Source organism: Hibiscus syriacus, unplaced genomic scaffold (genome assembly GCF_006381635.1).
Source record: "Hibiscus syriacus cultivar Baekdansim isolate YM2019G1 unplaced genomic scaffold, ASM638163v2 tig00110187_pilon, whole genome shotgun sequence".
NCBI classification, from domain to species: domain Eukaryota; kingdom Viridiplantae; phylum Streptophyta; class Magnoliopsida; order Malvales; family Malvaceae; genus Hibiscus; species Hibiscus syriacus.
The window spans coordinates 1,520,585-1,541,265 of NW_024062618.1; the positions used below are offsets into that span (position 1 = coordinate 1,520,585).

The 20,681-nt window shown below is 33.7% G+C and overlaps 2 protein-coding genes and 2 pseudogenes across 2 annotated transcripts; 3 read left to right on the forward strand and 1 right to left on the reverse strand.

The window, feature by feature from the left end:
• The first annotated feature begins 1,907 nt into the window (after nt 1-1,907).
• On the forward strand, nt 1,908-6,845 carry LOC120217368 (cysteine-rich receptor-like protein kinase 29). Its single transcript, XM_039214498.1, has 4 exons — nt 1,908-1,954; nt 2,134-2,421; nt 2,571-2,880; nt 6,786-6,845. The coding sequence occupies exons 1-4, from the start codon at nt 1,908-1,910 to the stop codon at nt 6,843-6,845; spliced, it is 705 nt and encodes a 234-aa protein (XP_039070429.1).
• Nucleotides 6,846-12,450: 5,605 nt separating this feature from the next.
• Nucleotides 12,451-13,709, forward strand: LOC120217370 (cysteine-rich receptor-like protein kinase 10). Its single transcript, XM_039214499.1, has 4 exons — nt 12,451-12,637; nt 12,722-12,959; nt 13,052-13,202; nt 13,281-13,709. Exons 1-4 carry the CDS (start codon nt 12,451-12,453, stop codon nt 13,365-13,367), a joined length of 663 nt encoding a protein of 220 aa, XP_039070430.1. The 3' UTR covers nt 13,368-13,709.
• Nucleotides 13,710-15,153: 1,444 nt separating this feature from the next.
• On the forward strand, nt 15,154-17,522 carry LOC120217371 (annotated as a pseudogene).
• A 1,306-nt stretch (nt 17,523-18,828) lies between these two features.
• Nucleotides 18,829-19,841, reverse strand: LOC120217629 (annotated as a pseudogene).
• Between the last annotated feature and the right edge of the window lie 840 nt (nt 19,842-20,681).

Here is a 20,681-nt window from a genome sequence, read left to right on the forward strand (position 1 = left end):
TAGTTTATGTTTTAATCACTCAACTATTATTTATTTTATATCATACTTAATGTTACGTTTTTGTTCTGTTTTGGTTACTCGTCTTTAAAAAAATTAACGGTGATGTTGAGTTGCCATCATAAGATAATATCACGTTATGATTGAAAAATAATTAAAAATGTCATGTTAGCATCATTGTTAATTTTTTAATGGTAGGAGATCAAAACATAACCAAAACGTAAGGTTATGTATGATTTTGAAAAACTAATAGTTGAGAGACCAAAACATAAATTAAGTAATAGATCACACACCAAATAGTTAGTTTACCCGAAATAAAAAATATGTATAAATTATGTTAAGAAAATTATATTGGTCCAATTAATATGTTTTTTCTAGATTTATTCCAAATATATCTATGTATATAATTGTTATTATATTTTTAAATATAAAAATACATATGAAATTTTTTAAATAATATTTTTATTTTTATTTATATTAGACTAGCTTATAATTTTTTTTTTCTGAATTCGCTACTATTTTAAACTTTATAGCTTACAGTCAAACTTTAATGAGCCAGTCTCCTTTCAATCAACTGCTTGGATTCCCCGGTATTGACGGTACACGAAGATAAACACAAATGAAAGAAAATCTCCCATTGTTTTGTTGAAAAGTTTATGAGTGTACATTTACCTAAAAGGAACATCTTCATAATTATTCAGAAGGACTGCCGCACGTGTATGCGCTAAATCTAATGTTGGGGCAACCTACTATTCTATCTCTCTATTATCTTATTATTTATGGGAATAGAATTATCTAATTTTCATAATTATTCAGAAGCTTTTAGGGTGCTTATAGAGCTAGTTGGATCACAAATTGAGTAGTGTTAGATTCATAAAAAATTTATTATTGACTTGACTCGTTACTCGTTAAGTTTAATATATTTTTATTCGATTCATACTTGTTAAAAAAATATTACTCAATATATTACTTGTTACTCGACTCATTACTCGTTAAATTCGCTAAAAGTTTTACCTTATCTTTTAACAATGTGTATAATTTAGTGAATTAATAATGAGTAATTAATAATTTGAAATCTTTCTTATTATTTAGCATATTAATAATTATTAATTACACTTTTTTAATGAATTTTTTTAAAGTAACTTTTAACAAATTAACGAATTACCTATGAATTTATTAAATCGAATTAAATTTTATTCAACTTGCTTCGTTAATGTCTTAATCAAACATTAGCTGAGTCAATTTCGAGCCATTCATGGACTATTCAACTTATTACAACAACAACAATAAAGTCCTAATCCCATATACAATTGGGTAAGAGGAGGTAGGGTAATAGACTGCTCCTAAAGCTAAGTTGAGAGCAGTTTCCGTGGAAAATCTATGACAGTTAAAAAATTAAAAAATAAAGATAAAATATAATGCATGTATAAATAAATAAACAAATAAATACATAATTGAACAGTATTCATATGCAGCCTTCATCTACGCGTTTATAATTAAAAGTAATCCCTATAAATAAATTCATGCGTAAAATTTTTTTTAAACCTTGTTTGACCTGCCACTGTGAATGATTTTAACACGCCATTACATTTTCAGAAGAAATTATAAATAAATATAGTTGTTTTATTATATTCATACCCAGCACTCCCATCTCAATCAATTACTCGTTCTTATATCATTAAGTTCTGAATGTTCCATTGATTGTAGTCATAGCGTGTGAACTGCGAATCCCTTTAAGAAATTTCATTTCTTTGCTAGTGGTCATCAACCACTTCATCCCCTTTGACCATCTCCTGATAAAATAACAATAATTTCACTTCCCACAAAAAATATCATTTTCCATTACCTTTAGCTTTTTATTGAAAAAAATAATAATCTGATTTGATGGCTAATACAACTTGGAAAAGAAGATGGATACCCAGCACCCAGTATTTGATGATCATTACCTAAAGGTCTAGTTTGGTGGCTAGTATAACTTGAGAAAGGAGAAGGATCCATACCCATTTTTCCTTCAAATAATTAGAGTGAAAAACGTCTTAGATGAATCAATTTGGTTGGGTCTATATGGGTTCTTCAAGAGTCAAGACTGCTGTTCCTTTTTTATTCTATTCTCCCGTTATTCGTTGCTAATCTCAGCCTTGGAGCCGATCCCTTCTTCCAATCCCGTTGTGTGAACACAGCCGGTAACTACACTGCAAACAGCACCTACCAGGCCAACCTCAACACCATCTTCTCTCAGCTCACTTCTCAAACAGATTTCAACTATGGCTTCTATAATCTGTCGGCTGGTCAGAACTCCAACCGTGTTAACGCGATTGCACTCTGCAGGGGAGACAGAAACCAAAACGATTGCAACACTTGTCTAAACGAAACCATATCCCAACTCGGGCAACAATGTCCGTTGTACAAGGAGGTGGTCGGATGGTCTGAGTTTTGTACGCTGCGCTACTCCAACCGAGACATATTTGGAGAAATGGAAACAACTCCCGGCTCTTGTCTATATAACACGCAGGAGTGACGAATGCTGATCAATTCAATGCGGCATTGGATAACTTGTTGAATTACCTGAGCAGCCGAGCCGCCTCGGCGGGTCCTCTCCGGAAGTATGCGGCGGATAACTCGACTGTAGGCTTGTTTCAAAGAGTATACGCTCTGGTACAGTTCAGTCCGGATTTGGCCGAGCAACAATGTGGCGATTGTTTAAGTGTGGCTAAGAATGGGATTGGAAGTTGTTGCTTAGGAAGAAGGGGATGCCGAATTCTTAGACCAAGTTGTTTCTTGAGGTATGAGTCTGACCAATTTTATCAGACTCCAATTCCGCTACCGTCAACTCCGCCCCCTGCGACTCCTCCTCCTCCTCCTCCTCCCCCTCTACTACTAGAGGTAAAGTGTCTCCTCCATTTACATTTAAATTTAAATTTAAATTTAAAAGAGGATTAATATTAGGATAAATTATATCATTGATCATCTAACTATTTATCTCTCGATGTTTTGATTTTATAAATTAGGTCATCTAATCATTTAATTGATGCTAATCAAACTATTAATCGTCAACATTTAATGGAAAAGATAACGTAAAAGTTAAAAAAATTTGTATTACACATTTGATTCTAATTTTAATAAATTAAAATAAATTTAACTCTTAAATCATAACGTGTCATGTGTTACTTGTGTCATATAAGTGACTTGAAAAATAATAATTTTTAAAAATAAATCTTATAGTTTTTCATTTCTTTTATTTTTTTTATTTTTCATATTTTTAAGAATTGAATATATATTTTCACAGTTCTTTAATATCTTACTTCTTATATATTTATTACTTTTAAATAAATTTTTAGAATTTTATTTTTAGTACTGAAGGATCATATAATTGATTTGAATATTGATAAATTGACAAAATAATTGACGTCCGTTTGATGGATCTATACTTTTTTTTTCAATCAATTGGTTCAATTTGACAAAGAAGTTTGAGGACCAAAAGAGAAAAAATAATTTAAGGATTAAAATGAATTTTTCAGAAATTTAAAGGATAAAAGTGTCATTAGACCTAAGAAAAAATATACGTTAGTCTCCTTTGTCTACTATACTCAATTATTAAAGGGACTATAAAACTAGTTTGCGACTTTGGCACTCTCTTTCCCAAAAATATTTAATCTTATCTTCATCTTTAGTTAGGCCTTGACTTTTCTTTTTCTTAAAAAAAATCACGGAAAGAGAGAAATAAAAGTGTTCTTGAATTCAAGTCAGATACACATCAATTTAACTTTCTTTTACAATAAAAAAAACTTATGATTTCGTCATGCTTCTAACTTATTTGGCCCATTTATTTAATTTAACATAATATCAAAATTAGTTCTCAATGTTTACGAAAATATCATTTTGATCATTATTTTTTGGGGTCATTTTGATTTTTGACTAATAATATTTCACTTTAAGATAAAAAGACCCTAACATTTGACAAAATAGCCACTTTAACCATTACACTTTTTTCTATAGTATTTTGGCCAATGTTTCATTTTAGGATAAAAACCCCTATTTTGAAATTATAATCGTGTGTTAACTAACAATTTCCATTCATAGAGGGGTCTTTTTGCTTTAAAATAAAATATTAGGAGTCAAAATGTTCCAAAAAAAAAGATGACAAGTGCCGAAATGATAATTTTAGTAGATATTAAGGGGTAATTTTGATAATATCCCATTTTTTTGGTTAAAGCAAGTGCCAATGGCACAATGATCATAGATACACGTTTCTGTCAGAGTGACCAATGAATGTTTGATTAATGAATGTTTGATTGATTGATTTTCTTCAAAAAAAAGTTGAGCTATATCATGGCGATTTGATCAAACTGACACCCTTTAATCGAATATCTCACTTTTTAGCACTGTTTGTTCTATATTTCCCGAAGTGGTAACCTTTCGGCTGAGGTGGCGAAAGGTGCATCCCGGGGATGCGTTTTACCTGATTTTACGCTGAGTTTGATGTCACGTGTGAAAGGCGCATCCCCGGGGACGCCCTTTACCTTTATTTGCTGATTCAGTTGCCACGTGTGAAAGGTGCATCCCCGGGGACGCGCCTTTCATTAAATGTCTTAAATGCCCATCCGATTTTTCCCTAACTATCCCTCCTCCTCCCTTATATAAACCCCCTCAACCCCCTTCATTCTTCACACCAAAATCTTCTTCTCCTTTCTTGTATAACTCAAATTCTCTAAATCTTTGAATTTTAAATTTCTTATTAGTGGTAATAAATTTATTTTTCAGTTATTTTTTTAAATAATTATTATATTTTATATTAATATAATTATATAAATATTATTTTTTATTAAAATAATATTTATATAATTATTATTTATTTAAATTTATTAATTAATTATTTTTTGTGCTAATTATTATTTTTTGTCTACAGTTATAATGGAAAGTGAAATACTGTTGCGATTGGATGCTGACCATATCTCCAGATATTTTAGCGATATGATAATATTTTTTTATAATTAATGTTAATATTTATTGTTATGTTTAATTTAAATTTATTATGAATTTATATTAATTTTAATTTTTTATAATGCATATTATTTAGGATATTGATCGTATTTTAGAGATTTATTAAAAATTCACGTATACCGACACCGGAACATATTTTGCCATTTTTGGTTTCTGCCGGGTTCGGATATATTACAACAATCATTGGCGGTTGCAAACTCGAACATGTCCTAATTTCTGCATTGATTGAGAGGTGGATGCTCGCGACACACACTTTTCACCTTCCATGTGGAGAGGCTACAATTACATTAGAGGATGTCTCTATGCATTTGGGGCTTCCCGTCGATAGAAATATGATGTGTGGTATGGCGGATGGTGATTGGCAGTCCGCCAGAATTTAATGGAGGTAGAATAACTTTATCTTGGTTGAAAGCTAATTTTGAGGTTTTAAATGAAAATGCTTCAGATGATCAAGCAAAGGCATGTGCCGGGCATATATTCTACGAATAATTGGAAGAATATTGATGCCCGACAAATTTCGCAACCAGGTGCATTGTATGTGGTTGCGGCATCTGATCGATTTTGATGAAGCTGGAAGATATAGTTGGGGTGCTGCAGTTTTGGCATTTCTCTTTAGAGAAATGTGTCGGGCGACGAATTATAAGAAAACTGCTATCGGTGGATGTCTCCTGCTTCTGCAATCATGGGCGTGGTTCTGCATACCTTTCTTATGTCCGATCATGAATGAACTATACATATTCCCCTTATTGTTAAGGTAATTATCGAACTAAATTTTGATTTAAATATTTTTAATTAAATAGGGTGATATTTAGTTTATATTATATTTCATAGGTGGTCGATGAAAAGAAAGAACCATAGAAGTATACCTATTGGGTTAGAGGAAATTCGTCTACTTATTGATACAAAAGCTGGGTCTGAGGTATATTTTTACACCTGTTTAAATATTAATATTTTAATTTAAAATGCTAGATATAATTAGAATATTTTATTTATTTGAATTGTATATTTATATTTCAGTTTCAATGGATACCTTATGCGAGCGATGAAGTGAAGGCTTGCATCCCACTCCACCTTGGTGGGTCATTAGAGGTTTGGATATCAGTTATACCTCTTATATGTTATGCTATTATTGAGTGGCATCTAGTTGATTGTGTGCTCCGTAGTATGGTTGTACGCAATATATTCCTGGAGCACCTAGGAATTTAGACGACGTGCATAACATATATAGAAGAGGAAAGAAAGATGTTAACTGGGTGGTGAGACACAAAGATTGGATTGCTCTTTGGGAGAACCAGTATGCACAGTTGGCCCCTCGACAATATTACGCTGAAACTGGTCATATGGTTACGGATAACTATATGTACTGGTTTAATGAAAATGGAAGTTGTTTCTACTTTCGGCGTAAGCACGAGGGGTTAGCATTCCTAGGCGCCGAGAAATACGTCAACCATCTCAATATCATCATCCTCTGACGCATGGACGGAGAGAAGGTGTTATTGGTTCTGCATCAGTCCCACCACAACATCCTTATCCACCGATGCCACAATGGTACATGCCCATCCCTCCACTTCAATGCCATCTCCTCAGGGGTATATGCCAAGCCCACCAGTTCATATGTCATCTCCGCAAGGTTACATTCCTAGCCCGCAGGGTTCATTCCTAGCCCGCCAGGCTACATGCCTAGACCGCAGGGTTTTATACCATATGGAGGTGCATATACGGCTATGTTTAATGATCCAACATATAGTTCATATGCATCTTATTTGGCTGGTGGTGCTTCTCCTCAGACACCTCAATCTCCATATGGATCACAGACATTGATGCCAATGTTTCCACAGTTTTCATAGTTCCCGGGGAGTGGTGGGATGGTTAATAGCACTCCTCCAGGGTCGTTATTTTATACAGCCCCTTCAGCGTCATCTACGCCAAATGAAGAAAATGCCGATGATGATGATAGTGAAGATGAGGAGACTGAAGAACAAGTTTCACGAAGAAATCCTCCGCGAAATAGACAACCACCACCATGTGGAACTCATTCGAGAAGACGACATCGGTGATCCAGTTGTATTTTAATGTTCTTTAAATAGTTATATTTCATAAATTTATGTAATTTGGTTATGTTATTTAAATGTTTCATGGTTGTTACTATCAATATTTTAATGTTTTTTTATTTAAATTTAACATTAAATGTTTAATAAATGTTTTTAACAAATTATAGTATTCGAAATTTAAAATTAAAATACAAATAATATTATTCGAAATTTAAATTTAAAATATAAATTATAGTATTCGAAATTTAACATTAAATTCAAGTTAATATTCCAATTGTATTCGAAATTAAAAGTTATATTCCAATTATAGTTCACAGTACTTAAATTGAAATTAAATTTATCCATACATATGATTTTATCATTAACATATATATTAAAACGTATACATTAAAATCAACTTATCACTTCACATTTATTCGTAAAAACATGTCGATGCTCATTCCATACAATTTCAATGTCACAATAAACTTATCACTTCACATTTATTCAATTTATCCATAACATTTTATCTAATTTATTCAAACTTCACATAACATTTTAATTTAAGTTATGAACTTAAATTTATCTATATATATAATTTTATCCTTAACTTGTTGAACTTCCAAAAGAAGTTAAATTTTGGTTATAATTTACCTGATTTCACCATCCATCTATAGTTCCCCAGGAACGCGCCTTCACGATCCCCTAAGGAATAATAGGTATTGACATGAATAGTTCATGGGGGACATAAGTGACATAATAGGGTAATGATAACATATTCTCTGACAAAATAATGGAAGGCGCGCCCCCGGGAACGCGCCTTCACGGTCCCCTAAAGAATAATAGGTATTGACATGAATAGTTCCCGGGGGACATAAGTGACATAATAGGGTAATAATAACATATTCTCTGACAAAATAATGGAAGGCGCCCCCCCCCCGGGAATGTGCCTTCACGGTCCTCTAAGGAATAATAAGTATTGACATGAATAGTTCCCGAGGGACATAAGTGACATAATAGGGTAATGATAACATATTCTCTGACAAAATAATGGAAGGCGCGCCCCCGAGAACGCGCCTTCACATGAATAGTACCCCGGTTATAGACACTATTAGATGCAACGTATTATAAACTTTCAAAACAAACTTCAGTTCACAAGCTTTAAAATTCTCAAACTCTAAATTTCTCAAAAATCTCAATCCTCTATTCTCTGAAAATGAGTCATTTTTATGTTATTATTTTGTATGATGGAGAAATTAAACAAGCTGAAGAGAGGGTTGTTTTTGAGTCAGATCATTATATCCCCTTAACCTTGAAGAGAAACATCACTCTTGAGGAGTTAATCACAAAAATTTCGTTAAAGATTTGTAGCAGGCCGGAGAAGACTATCTTCACTTCAGTACAGATTTCCTACTGAACTTTTTCCGCTCACGTATACATCATTTCAGCTTTCAAACGATGATGATGTTTCTATGATGGTTGATACTCATATGAGAAGTTCACAATCTCTTATTGAAATGTATCGTCTTTTATTGAGGTTTGTGCTTCTCGTAGTCTTCCATATTCCTCTCACTTTGGCATTGTATATCAAGCTGATCAAGTTGATAGCCCGACACAACTGATCTGTAATGATTTCACATCATTAATGGTGGATCCAACACCAGATGACATGCCATCAAGTTCAGTAGGAAGGCATTCATCTGCAACTGCTTATGATCTCAACCCACGTGGTTTCACCAATAATCCATATGGCAACATCTCTTCTACTTCAAGGGGTAGACATTCATCTACCAATGTTTTCGATTTACATATGGAAATGTCAACGAGACGACAGTCTATTCACATCTCACATGATACAATGACCTCAAGTTCAAGAGGAGGACACACAAGCGGGAACTTATTTGACCTCAACATTAGATTATCGGAGGAACCATCATCTCCACCAGAAGAACCTCTTCGGGAGCCAGGTGCAGATGGTGCTGAAATGGGATTATTCGTTGAACTGACTCACCACAGTTTAACGTACATTCTGATGATAACGAGGATGACGTTCCGATAAATACAACACCAGCCAAACTTCCTGCACATATGTATGGGGCTGATTATGATGCAATGTATGAGCCCGAATTTCCAGATCTTCCTGATGTTGGCAACTATGGACTTCAATCAACAGTTAATGACGGTGATTTACATATTGGAATGGAGTTCGCATCGAAGGAGGAAGCAATGATGGCAATAAAGAGTTACAATATTTGTAACTCAGTTCAGTCCCGAGTTGATCGATCTAACACAGAGAAATATGTCTGCTACTACGTCCAACGTGACAACGGATGTCAATGGATGGTTAGTGTATCAAAGAGGAAGAGAAAGAATAACTTATGGGAACTAACCAGATACAACGGTCCTCATACGTGTTTGCAAGAGGTATAAACCAGGATCATCCCAACTTGGACTCCAACATTATTTGCCAAGCAATCATGCCTATTATGAAGCAAAGCTCTCATATAGCTGTTGCAGTGTTGATTTCTGCTATACAGTCACAATATGGGTACACCGTCTCATATAAAAAAGCTTGGTTGGCAAAACAGAATGCCATTTGCAAACTTCATGGCGAATGGGATTCATCTTACAACGAGCTGCCCAGTTGGTTTCATGTTGTGCAAAGACTCAATCCCGGGACAATTGTTGAGTTCGAAACTCAACATCATTACGTGAATGATCGAGTGGTTCGTGATCGCTGCCAATTCTATCGTGTTTTTTGGACTTACCCTCAGTGTATTAATGCAATCAAGTACTATAAACCAATTGTCCAAATTGATGGTACTTTTTTGTATAGGAAATACAAGTAAGTTTTATTATTGGCTGTGGTCCAAGATGGAAACCGCAATATTCTTCCTGTTGCGTTTGCCCTCGTTCAAGGAGAAGACACTGAGTCTTGGGCTTTTTTCCTTAAAAATTTACGTTTACATGTTGTCACCAGGGAACGAGTATGCATTATTTCAGACCGAGGAGCCGGGATAAAAGCAGCAATGGACTCTTTGGGTATAATGTATAGACCTTCACATGTTCAACATCGTTATTGTGTCCGTCATATTGCTGCAAACTATTACAGAAAATACAAGAAGAACGATGAACGTCAATTAGTCATGCGGATGGGTATGTTACTTTTCCCCAATTTTTCTATTTTTTTCGTATTACTTATTTATACTTCATATTAACTATTACATATTCCTAATGGCTTAGGTTACGAACTCTTACTTCAAAGGTTTGAGTCGATGCTACAAGAGTTGTTTGGCAAAAATAAGAAGGGGTGCGAGTACATTGTGAACATCAACAAAGAAATGTGGACAAATGCGTATGACGGGGGTATCGCTATGGTCATATGACAACAAACTTGACTGAAGCAATAAATTCAACCTTAAATGGGGCGTGTCATTTACCAGCCACGACATTGGTCAAAACGACTTATTTTCGTTTGGGTCAACTCTTTGCAAAGCTCAGTGGACAAGCTCTTACTTGGATGCAAAACGGTCATATTTACCACCCAAGACTAGTAGCTGATTTACAGAAAAAAGTGGCTGCATCAAATGGGATGTTGGTTAAAAAATTTTCTCGCACCCGTGAATTGTTTCGTGTAACCGAAATGCCACGTCCGTTGCAAGGGATTGAAGCTAACTCTTTCAGAGTTAATCTGCATGAGAGGTGGTGCGATTGTGGTTTCTTTCCAGCACTCAAATATCCATGCTCTCATGTCATTGCAGCTTGCTCACATTCGTATTTGGACTACAAAAATTATGTTGATCCCGTATACCAACTTTCACAAGTATTCAAGGTATATGAATTTGAGTTTTCGCCATAGGAACGAAAGAGACCCATATCAGATTCAAACTTGGCTTACAATTGTACCAGATCCATTGCTATTGAGAGACTCAGGTCGTCCAAAATCTACTAGAATACATTGTGATATGGATATTCGGGAGAAGTCAACAGAAAAAAAACGATGTGGGCATTGTAGAAACATCGGATACAATAGAAAAAAATGTCAAACTCTATTATCATCACATAATCGTTAACCCTTATGTAACATAATATTCTATTTAAATGAATGTTTTTGTTTCTAATATTTAAATGTAATTGCATTTTATATAATTTCTCAATGTATAATAATAATAACAGATTAAATGTGTAATTATACTAATTTTATTAACTTATGCATCAATATTTTGGTTAAATAATAATAACAGATGACTATATTGATAATATTTAAATAATTAAGTGATCAAATTAATAGATCGATAATCAAAATAAAAAATAATAATATAACCATACGTGTAATATAATAATTTATACATTTTTCATATAACTAAAATAAAATAAAAACTAGTTTTCATCTGTTGTTTTATCCGATTAATGTAGATAATACACTCCACCTTTAACACACATTAAAAAAATACATTCGATAATTATTAAATTATAACTGAAACAATTTACATAATATATTATTAATTTATAATAACAATAAAAATAAAATTTTTATTATTAAAAAAATACCGCATGGCAACTGAATCAGCAAAATAAATGTATTATTAAAAAAATACCGGGGATGCGCTTTTCACACGTGACATCCAACTCAGCGTAAACCAGGTAAAGCGCGTCCCCGGGGATGCATCTTTCGCCACCTCAGTCGAAAGGATGTCACTTCGAGAAATATAGAACAAACGGTGCTAAAAAGGGAGATATTCGATTAAAGGGTGTCAGTTTGGTCAAATCGCCTATATCACGCGTTAGGGGTGTTCATTCGGTTAAAACGGTGGCCGACCGAACCGAATTAACCATAACCGAATTAACCAAACTTTTTTTTTCTTTAACCGTTAACCGAACCGAATTTTTTTTCGAACATATTAACCGAACCGAATAAATTTCGGTTAATTCGGTTAATTTCGAATTAACCGATTTTTTTTTTAATTTTCTAATTTATATAAAATTAATATTTTTTAATTCAAAAAAAGTTTATAATTAATTTAAATAATAAATAATTATAAAATAAAAATTTTAGATAAATTTTTTAATTAATTAATATTGATTTAATTTTAAAAGTTATTGGATCTTAAATTATTAATTAGGTTTTAAATGGTTTGGGCTTAGCCCATATGTTATATATAATATATTTAATATTTTTTAATTAAAAAACAGTTTACAATTAATTTAAATAATATATAATTATAAAATAAAAAATTTATATAATTTTTTAATTAATTAATATTGATTTAAGTTTAAAAGTTATTGGATCTTAAATTATTAATTGGGTTTTTAATGATTTGGGTTGAGCCCATATGTTATATATAATATTTAAAATTTAAAATTTAATTTCGGTTAATTCGTTAATTAAATTAATTATATACAATTATTAATTGGGTTTTTAATGATTTGGGTTGCTGTCAAAAGACTATCAAACGAAGGAGAGTTGGAATTTAAGAATGAAGTCCTGTTAGTGGCCAAGCTTCAACACCGAAATTTGGTTAGGCTCCTTGGATTCTGCTTGGAAGGACATGAAAGGCTTCTCGTTTATGAGTTTGTGCCCAACACAAGCCTTGATCATTTCTTATTCGGTACCGATTTCGTCCTACTACGTCGAATATATACATATGTGTAGATTGTTCTGAGACTTGTGTGTTACCGTCTAACATATATAGATCGAGTCAAGCGAGCGCAGTTGGATTGGGAGCGTCGATACAAAATCATCGGAGGCGTCGCTCGTGGCCTCCTTTACCTTCACGAAGATTCTCGACTGAGGATAATTCACCGGGATCTTAAAGCGAGCAATGTTCTGTTAGATGCAGAGATGATTCCGAAGATTGCAGATTTCGGAATGGCAAGGCTGTTTGTACGGGACGAAACGCAAGGCAACACCAGCAGAGTTGTGGGAACCTAGTAAGAATAAAAACTTCCTTCGTATATTGAATCTCTATACAATCGAAATGTTCATCGAATTCGAGAATGACATTCGGAATGTTCACATGTAGTGGATACATGGCACCCGAATACGCCATGCGCGGCCAATTCTCGGTAAAATCAGACGTTTTCAGTTTTGGTGTGATAGTTCTGGAAATCGTAAGTGGTCAGAAAAACAATTGTTTCCGAAATGGTGAAACCGTGGAGGACCTAATAAGCTCTGTAAGTATGATCATCTAAAGCTATAGCAGGTGTCAAAAACTCGAATCCGGAGCTCATCGAAATTCATACTTGTTGCAGGCATGGAAACATTGGAGACAAGGGACGGCAATGGATCTACTCGATCCGACACTGAGAGACGGTTCGAGGAATGAAATGATGAGGTGAATTCACATCGGATTGCTATGTGTTCAAGAAAACGTAGCCGATAGACCAACCATGGCTACAGTCATTCTGATGCTTAATAGTTTTCCAGTCACCTCCCAATGCCTTCCCAACCAGCTTTTTCATGCACTCCGACATCGGATCGGACATGTCATCTTCGATGGTGTCCGAATCGTACCAATCTAAAAGTGAAGAGCTGCCATTGTCCAAGAATGAAGCTTCCATTACTGATCTGTATCCTCGATAGTGTTTGCAGAATTAACTTCCATCTTCGTGGTCAAACCTTAATTGTGAGAAATTTAGAATAATGTTTTCTTTTATCCACCTTTTTCAACTTTCTACGCATGCAGTTGACTTTTTTTTGTTTAGAAATTCCTGTACGCATACTGCTTTAGAAATAGTAAAAAATAAAATAATTTGGAGAGTTGGTCTCAATTTGATTTCTTCAAATTTGGAAGTATTTGACTATATTCAACGACACAATAATATATTTAATATAAACCAAATTCAGAAGTATTGTATATTAGGAAAAGCACAATGAGATTTCAATTCTACCGTTATTAGTTTTTAGAGTTAATTATATATTTTATATGCCCCCAAACTACGAATCAACGCTCTTTGGAGTTAAGTCGAGTTGAGTAAAAATTTTTCAAGTTATTCAAGTTGACGACCGTATTTTATAACTCAAAGTTGAATTAAAATTTTTTTCAAGTCAAGTCGAGTTGAATCAAATTTTTGAATTTTTATTTAAATTTAATTACAAATATTTATAATATTATGATATTATTTTATTTTAATTTAAATATTTTTTATAACCATATACAATACATATATATTTCTTCATATTTTTTTCATATGTGATATACATATATCATACAGAGTCGAGGGACTTAACTCAAACTTGAAAATTATTTCACTAGTTATTAAAAATTCGAGTTATTCAAGTTGTATTTTACAACTCGATTTGAACTTGAAGTTTTTTACAACTCGATTTGAACTTGAAGATTTTTACAACTCAATTTGAACTTAAAGTTTTTTCGAGTTGAGTTGAAAAAATCAGTTTTTTGAGTCGAGTCGGAAAGATCAATTTTTCGAGTCGAGTCGATTTTTGCTCATCCCTACCCCCAAACAATGACACTCATTTTAAATTAGACTTTAAATTGTTGGATATTTTAATTTTATCCCCAACACTATGACTTACATCCTAGCTTAGTCTTCAAACTTTTGAATATTCTAATTTTATCTTCAAACTATAACTCTTATTTTAAATCAGTCCCCAAATTCTCAATATTTTAATTTCATCCTAATCTATGGGTATATGCAAATCACATTCTGTATTAATAAAATTGTTAGGTCAAGCTATATTATTTTATATTTAAAAAATTAGTTAAACTATGATTGAAATTAAATATATATTTGGAAGAACTTAGGGATGAAATTAAAAGATTTAAAAGTTTAAAATTAATTTAAAATAAAAATTATAATTTGAAATGAAATGAAATCAATCAAAAATTTAAATATTTATAATAGAATTAACTTTTGTTAAAAATTTATAATAGTATCCCCTCCTCACCGCTAATAATCTAAACTTTTTAAAGAGGTTAAAAAAATGCATTTGGTATCGTATACTAATTTTGTTATCATATACAAATACATCATTAATGAATAAATAAATTTAAAATTATAAATAAAATAATTATATTTGTTAACAAATGGTATCATATTAATGACACACATCAACTAAACCTACGTACAAATTAATTTATTATAAGCCCGAAACGTTGACTATTTGACGTATTCAGCTCAGATAAATTATAAATTTTGGACCAACACGTCTACGTAGTCATTTATAAATACTTCGATGACCCAGAATCCTTTTTCACAGGATTTCCATAGCTATTAGATTGAAACCATGGAGATTGGTTCATCAGCACTGCTTTTCCTGTTAGTTCTCATCTTTGTTTTCACCTTCGGTACTGCCCAGAACACTAATCCGACGGCTTCAAGTTGTTCAGATAGAGGAAACTTCACCGCCGGTAGTACCAACGAGGCAAACCTCAACACCCTCCTCTCTTCTTTCTCCTCAATCACTGCGAATGATTACGGTTTCTACAATCTGTCCGTCGGCCGAGATCTCGATACCGTTAACGTGATCGCACTCTGTCTAGGCGATGTTCGGCCTGATGTTTGCCTTAGTTGTATCAATAATGCCATGACTGAGATCACAAGTGCTTGTCCCAACAGGAAGGAAGCAATCATTTGGTATGATTTTTGTATGTTGCGTTATTCGAATCGTTCCATCGTCGGTGTTCTGGACCGTAGCGTCGTCATCAGGTGTCTAATTCTTTGAATGTTACGGATCCGGACAGTTTTAATCAAGCCTTGAACAATTTGCTGGTTGATCTTATGAATAGGGCCTCATCGGGTGGCTCTCTTAGCAAGTTTGCAACAGGGAATGTAATAGATCCGGTTTTGCAGCCAATATATGCACTTGAGCAGTGCACCCCTGATTTGTCCCAGGAAGAGTGCACCACCTGCTTGGAGACAGCTTTGCCGATAATCCCAGATTGTTGCGGTAAAAGATGGGGAGGCCGGGTGATTTTGCCGAGCTGTTTCGTGAGGTTCGAGATGCAACGTTTCTACAATGAACCAACCAATGAAACCACATCAAATTCCAACAGTAAGACATCTAAGCTTGGATTCAAATATTCAACCTTTCCTCGTAGGAAATTAATCCTGCTTTTTTTTGCAGATAATAACAAGTCTCGAATTATAATAGCCGTCGTAGTTCCGATTACCGGCGTCGCGATAATTATGGTCTTCCTCTACTTCTTTCTAAGAGCTAGGAAGAAGAAGGATATTGTTGAAAGTAAGATTAAGAGTTGAAATTTCTAACTTCATGCAAGTCTGGGAAAGCATTTAGCTATGTTTTGACTAGTTCTACATTTATTCATTAATAATTACTTGCTCCTACGGCAGCTGTGGACGAAGAAATTATCAACCCAGAGTCTTTGCAATTTGATTTTGACACCATTAAGATTGCAACAAATAACTTTTCTGATGAGAATAAGCTTGGTCAAGGTGGTAAACCAAATGTCATACATATGAAATAAAGCACTGACATTCCGCAGATTGTGTGTGCGTTATCAATAGATTAAAAAAAATTCTGAAAAGATATTATCTTGTCGATTCGATATTTTCAGGGTAGGCTTTCCTCTGGACAAGACATAGCTGTGAAAAGATTATCCAGGGAATCCGGACAAGGAGACCTGGAATTCAAGAATGAAGTCATCCTGGTAGCCAAACTTCAGCACCGGAACTTAGTCCGGCTGCTTGGTTTTAGCCTCCAAAGAACCGAAAGACTTCTTGTCTATGAATTTGTACATAATGCAAGCCTCGATCGATTCATATTCAGTATGTATGCATTTAAACTTGAATTCATTTACCATATAAGTGAGCATGTCTGATATATCTTAATTTTATATATCCAGATCCCAAAATGAGGGAACAATTGGATTGGGAAACACGATACAAAATCATAGGAGGAATCGCTCGGGGACTACTTTATCTTCATGAAGATTCTCGACTTCGAATCATTCATCGTGACCTCAAAGCTAGTAATGTTCTTCTAGAAGCAGATATGAATCCAAAAATTGCAGATTTCGGCATGGCAAGATTGTTTACCATGGATGAAACCCAGGGCAACACAAGTAGAATTGTGGGAACCTAGTAAGTTCCTAAAGTACTAACATTTTCTACATGATAAACGATATATATGATTCTAACCAATTGTTCTTATTGTTTATCTGCAGTGGTTACATGGCGCCGGAATACGCAATGTACGGACAATTTTCCGTCAAGTCCGACGTCTTTAGCTTCGGAGTATTGATTTTGGAAATCGTCGCCGGGCGTAGAAACAATTGTTTCAACGATAGAGATAACATGGAAGATCTTCTGAGCTATGTAAGTATATATATTGAAATAATTTTTAAACTTGGTGATCAGATTTATAAAATTGAAAATTTGCTGCAGTCTTGGAAAAACTGGAGGGAAGGGACAACGGTGAATCAGATAGATTCGGCTTTGAGGATTTCCTCAAGATCGGAAATGACGAGATGCGTACACATTGGATTACTCTGTGTTCAAGAAAACTTTTGAGTACTTTTAATTTGAGTTATTCTAAGCCCAAATTTTCTACCTAAAACTACACCAATTGAACGACTCGTTTAGACTAAACCAACTAATTGATAATTAGTCATTCTAGTGAATTGATAATTAGTGATTCTAGTGAATTGATATTTTAAATGGGTTTGATAATTTAAAATTAAAACTATTTGTTATAATAATTTTAATAAAAATTATGAGAAATGACAAGTAGAAAGGACTTACTTTATCATTTAAAGGAGAATATTTCAATAATTTCAATTTTAGTTGGTTTAGTTATTGAAAATATTTAATTTAGTCAGATGGTGATACATATCACTAATTACATATGTTATCATTTGATTGAAATATTAAATTTATTAAATTAAAATTAGAATTAAATTGATAGAATGTGTAAGTATTAAGGACCAACTGTATAATTACATCAAATTTGTTAACTGTCACATCAACTACTCTATCAAATTTTAATAACAAATGACTTGATTAATATTATTCAAATAACTAAATGATTTAATTGATAAAATTAAAAGAAGTACAATCAAATTATAATCTCATAATTAAATAGTCATGGGTGTATTTTACATTTATTTTTATAGGGTAAACTACATGTTTAATACATAAACGATTATTTTTATTTTGTTTTGGTATTTAAACTTTATTTTTTAAAATATTCTTAACGTTTAGTTTAGATTTCAATTTCGTATCCCGCCTTCAAAAAATTAATAGAACTGCTGACATAGTATTTTTTATTTTTTTCAATGATGACATGACATCCTTATGGTGACACATCAACATTACCGTTAAATTTTTAATGAAAGGATACTAAAATGAAACTTAAATTATAAGTTAGGTATGATTAATAAGTTTTTGTATCAAAATGGAACAAAAGTAATAGTTTAGGTACTAAACCAGTAGTTTACCCATTTTTATGATGTAAGTGCATAATTGCTATAATGGTAAAAGTACTTTCCCCAGTTTTCAGAATCTGTTTTTGTCAAGAAATGCTTTTTTTTTTAAGGTTAAACTCAACATGGACAATGTGTATGCTGATAACAACATGAAAATATCCGGGTGCTGACAAAGATGACAGATAAAGTATAGATTTGGTAACTTTACCAAGCAACATTAAACATTAACGAACTGGAAGTGACTGAGAAAACTATCAATGATCAACAACTTTGTAGCGACTCACCACTCAGGAGTTGCAACTATCTGATCTGCAAGGGCATAGAACAAAAAAGCACCAGAAAATCACTATTACTGAACCCTTCTGCTTCAGAACTTGGTTTTGGTTTTGGACTCAATGAATGATTATGGAACAAATACAAACAATAGGACTGCCATCGTTATGCCAGTTCCAACTCCATGCAAGGACAATCTCCTTGCACCTGTTTGAGCATTACATAAATGGTTCAATTTCATTTGTATTATGCAGTGGAGATCTGCAACGAATAATGATTGAATGCGATCGGGACTTACCGTCGTTTGCAGTGATGGAAAAGTTCGAATAGAACTGGTAATCATGGTACCACATACTACAACTGGACCCGTAAACCTCCCATCCTCTCTTATTCCCAATTGTGGTTCTGAATGTCATTAGCTGAGTATCCAAGCACCTGTTGCAGTCGGTTCTACTAATGTCTCTGGTGCACTGAGCCATGCCGTACCGCTTCCCGAATCGGCCTGCATCCAACACCGCAGTGTAAAACATCAAAGGCTGCTCCGGCGTCGTTACTGCGACTTCACTCATGAAGGCCAGCCCTCTTGAGATGACGGATGTGTTATCAAAATTGGTTTCATTGACTATTGATGTGGAAGATTGATCCCAGACACCGAAGAAATGCTCGTCCGAATAGCGGAGGAAGCACCATGTTAACCAAACCAGAACCGTTTTGCTCTTGGAGCAATCACGCAAGCTACCGCAACGGATTCTCTCGTACAATTAGCACAGTTTTCTGCAGAAACGTCCCCTCTGCATTGCATAAGACCGTAAATCTTCCCTGATTTCCTTCCTACGGCGGTTTTCAAGAATCCATTACTCGAAGCCCCTTTTTCGGTAAGCAAACCGAGAAGGTTGTCGAGATTGACCCTGAATGAACTTTCCGATGTATAATTATCAGCACCCGAACACTGCAAAGCAGAATTCAGATTCCTATCAGCATGGCATATGGCAAGTGACAACATGAAAACTAAAAATACAACGGAAGTTTGCACCATTTCTGAATTCAACAACTCACTTACATCTCTGTTGCCCGATGGAAATGGCTAAGAGATGGATCAAATGAGCCATTTCTTTTCAAATAATCTTGAATTAGTCTGAAACAATGATGGAAAAAACTTATTTGTTCTTTGTTTTGTTATAAAGGTCAACTCTTGAGCTTGCAACAATCATTTCTCAGCCAGTCAACTGCAACCAGTACCATTTAATTGAGTATGACCTGTGGTAAAAAAGAATGTTTTTTTCTCCAGAGCTCTCTGGTTCGAACAGTTGTGTTTATAAGATGTGTCTGCATTATCAAGAAATAAGATTTTGAACAGATATTATCTTATAATCACCACATACTATTAAAAAAATTACATTTACAAGTTAAATCTCTAAAAGGCATTAAAGAAGCAAAAGTTTGGATAAGAACAAATGATTCCAAGTTGATTGAACTAAATGAGTACTTTTTTATTTTGGGAGAATCCAATGCACATTTGAAGTCAAACAAGGCAATCAATACATGGTGTTGATGTAGGTGCATTTGAGGCATAAAGATCAAGTTGGACATAAAAGAAATTGATTTTAGTCCTTTGATTCTAAGCATTCTCTACACTGATTAGCCTGAACTGAAAGTGACATTGTTGTTTTTCCACTTTGTCCCTGATTGTGATCTTTAACAATTTTTTATTGTCCTTGATTAATGGTCTGAGATAAGCAGTTCATGGACCACTCATGGTGGGATTTGGCATTTTAAGTCGAGAGGGTCCCTCTTGTTTAGGTATAAAAATGCCATCAGCTTTGGTCCCATTTTTTTTAGGGGAGTTTAAGGGAGCGTAATTTAATTTAAAATTAAAAACGACAACTTAAGATATAACTGAAAGTGTGATAAAAATTATAATATTTTAGGTTGGGTGTAACTTAAAATATTATCTTTTTTTCTAACATTTACT

Coding starts and splice junctions, on each gene's coding strand:
- LOC120217368 (XM_039214498.1), top strand. CDS start 1,908: ATGGATACCCAGCACCCAGTATTTGATGATCATTACCTAAAGGTCTA. Junction 2,422..2,570: donor TACAAGGAGGTGGTCGGATG/GTCTGAGTTTTG, acceptor TTACCTGAGCAG/CCGAGCCGCCTCGGCGGGTC. Junction 2,881..6,785: donor CTCCCCCTCTACTACTAGAG/GTAAAGTGTCTC, acceptor GCTTCTCCTCAG/ACACCTCAATCTCCATATGG.
- LOC120217370 (XM_039214499.1), top strand. CDS start 12,451: ATGATTTGGGTTGCTGTCAAAAGACTATCAAACGAAGGAGAGTTGGAA. Junction 12,960..13,051: donor AGCAGAGTTGTGGGAACCTA/GTAAGAATAAAA, acceptor GTTCACATGTAG/TGGATACATGGCACCCGAAT. Junction 13,203..13,280: donor TGGAGGACCTAATAAGCTCT/GTAAGTATGATC, acceptor TACTTGTTGCAG/GCATGGAAACATTGGAGACA.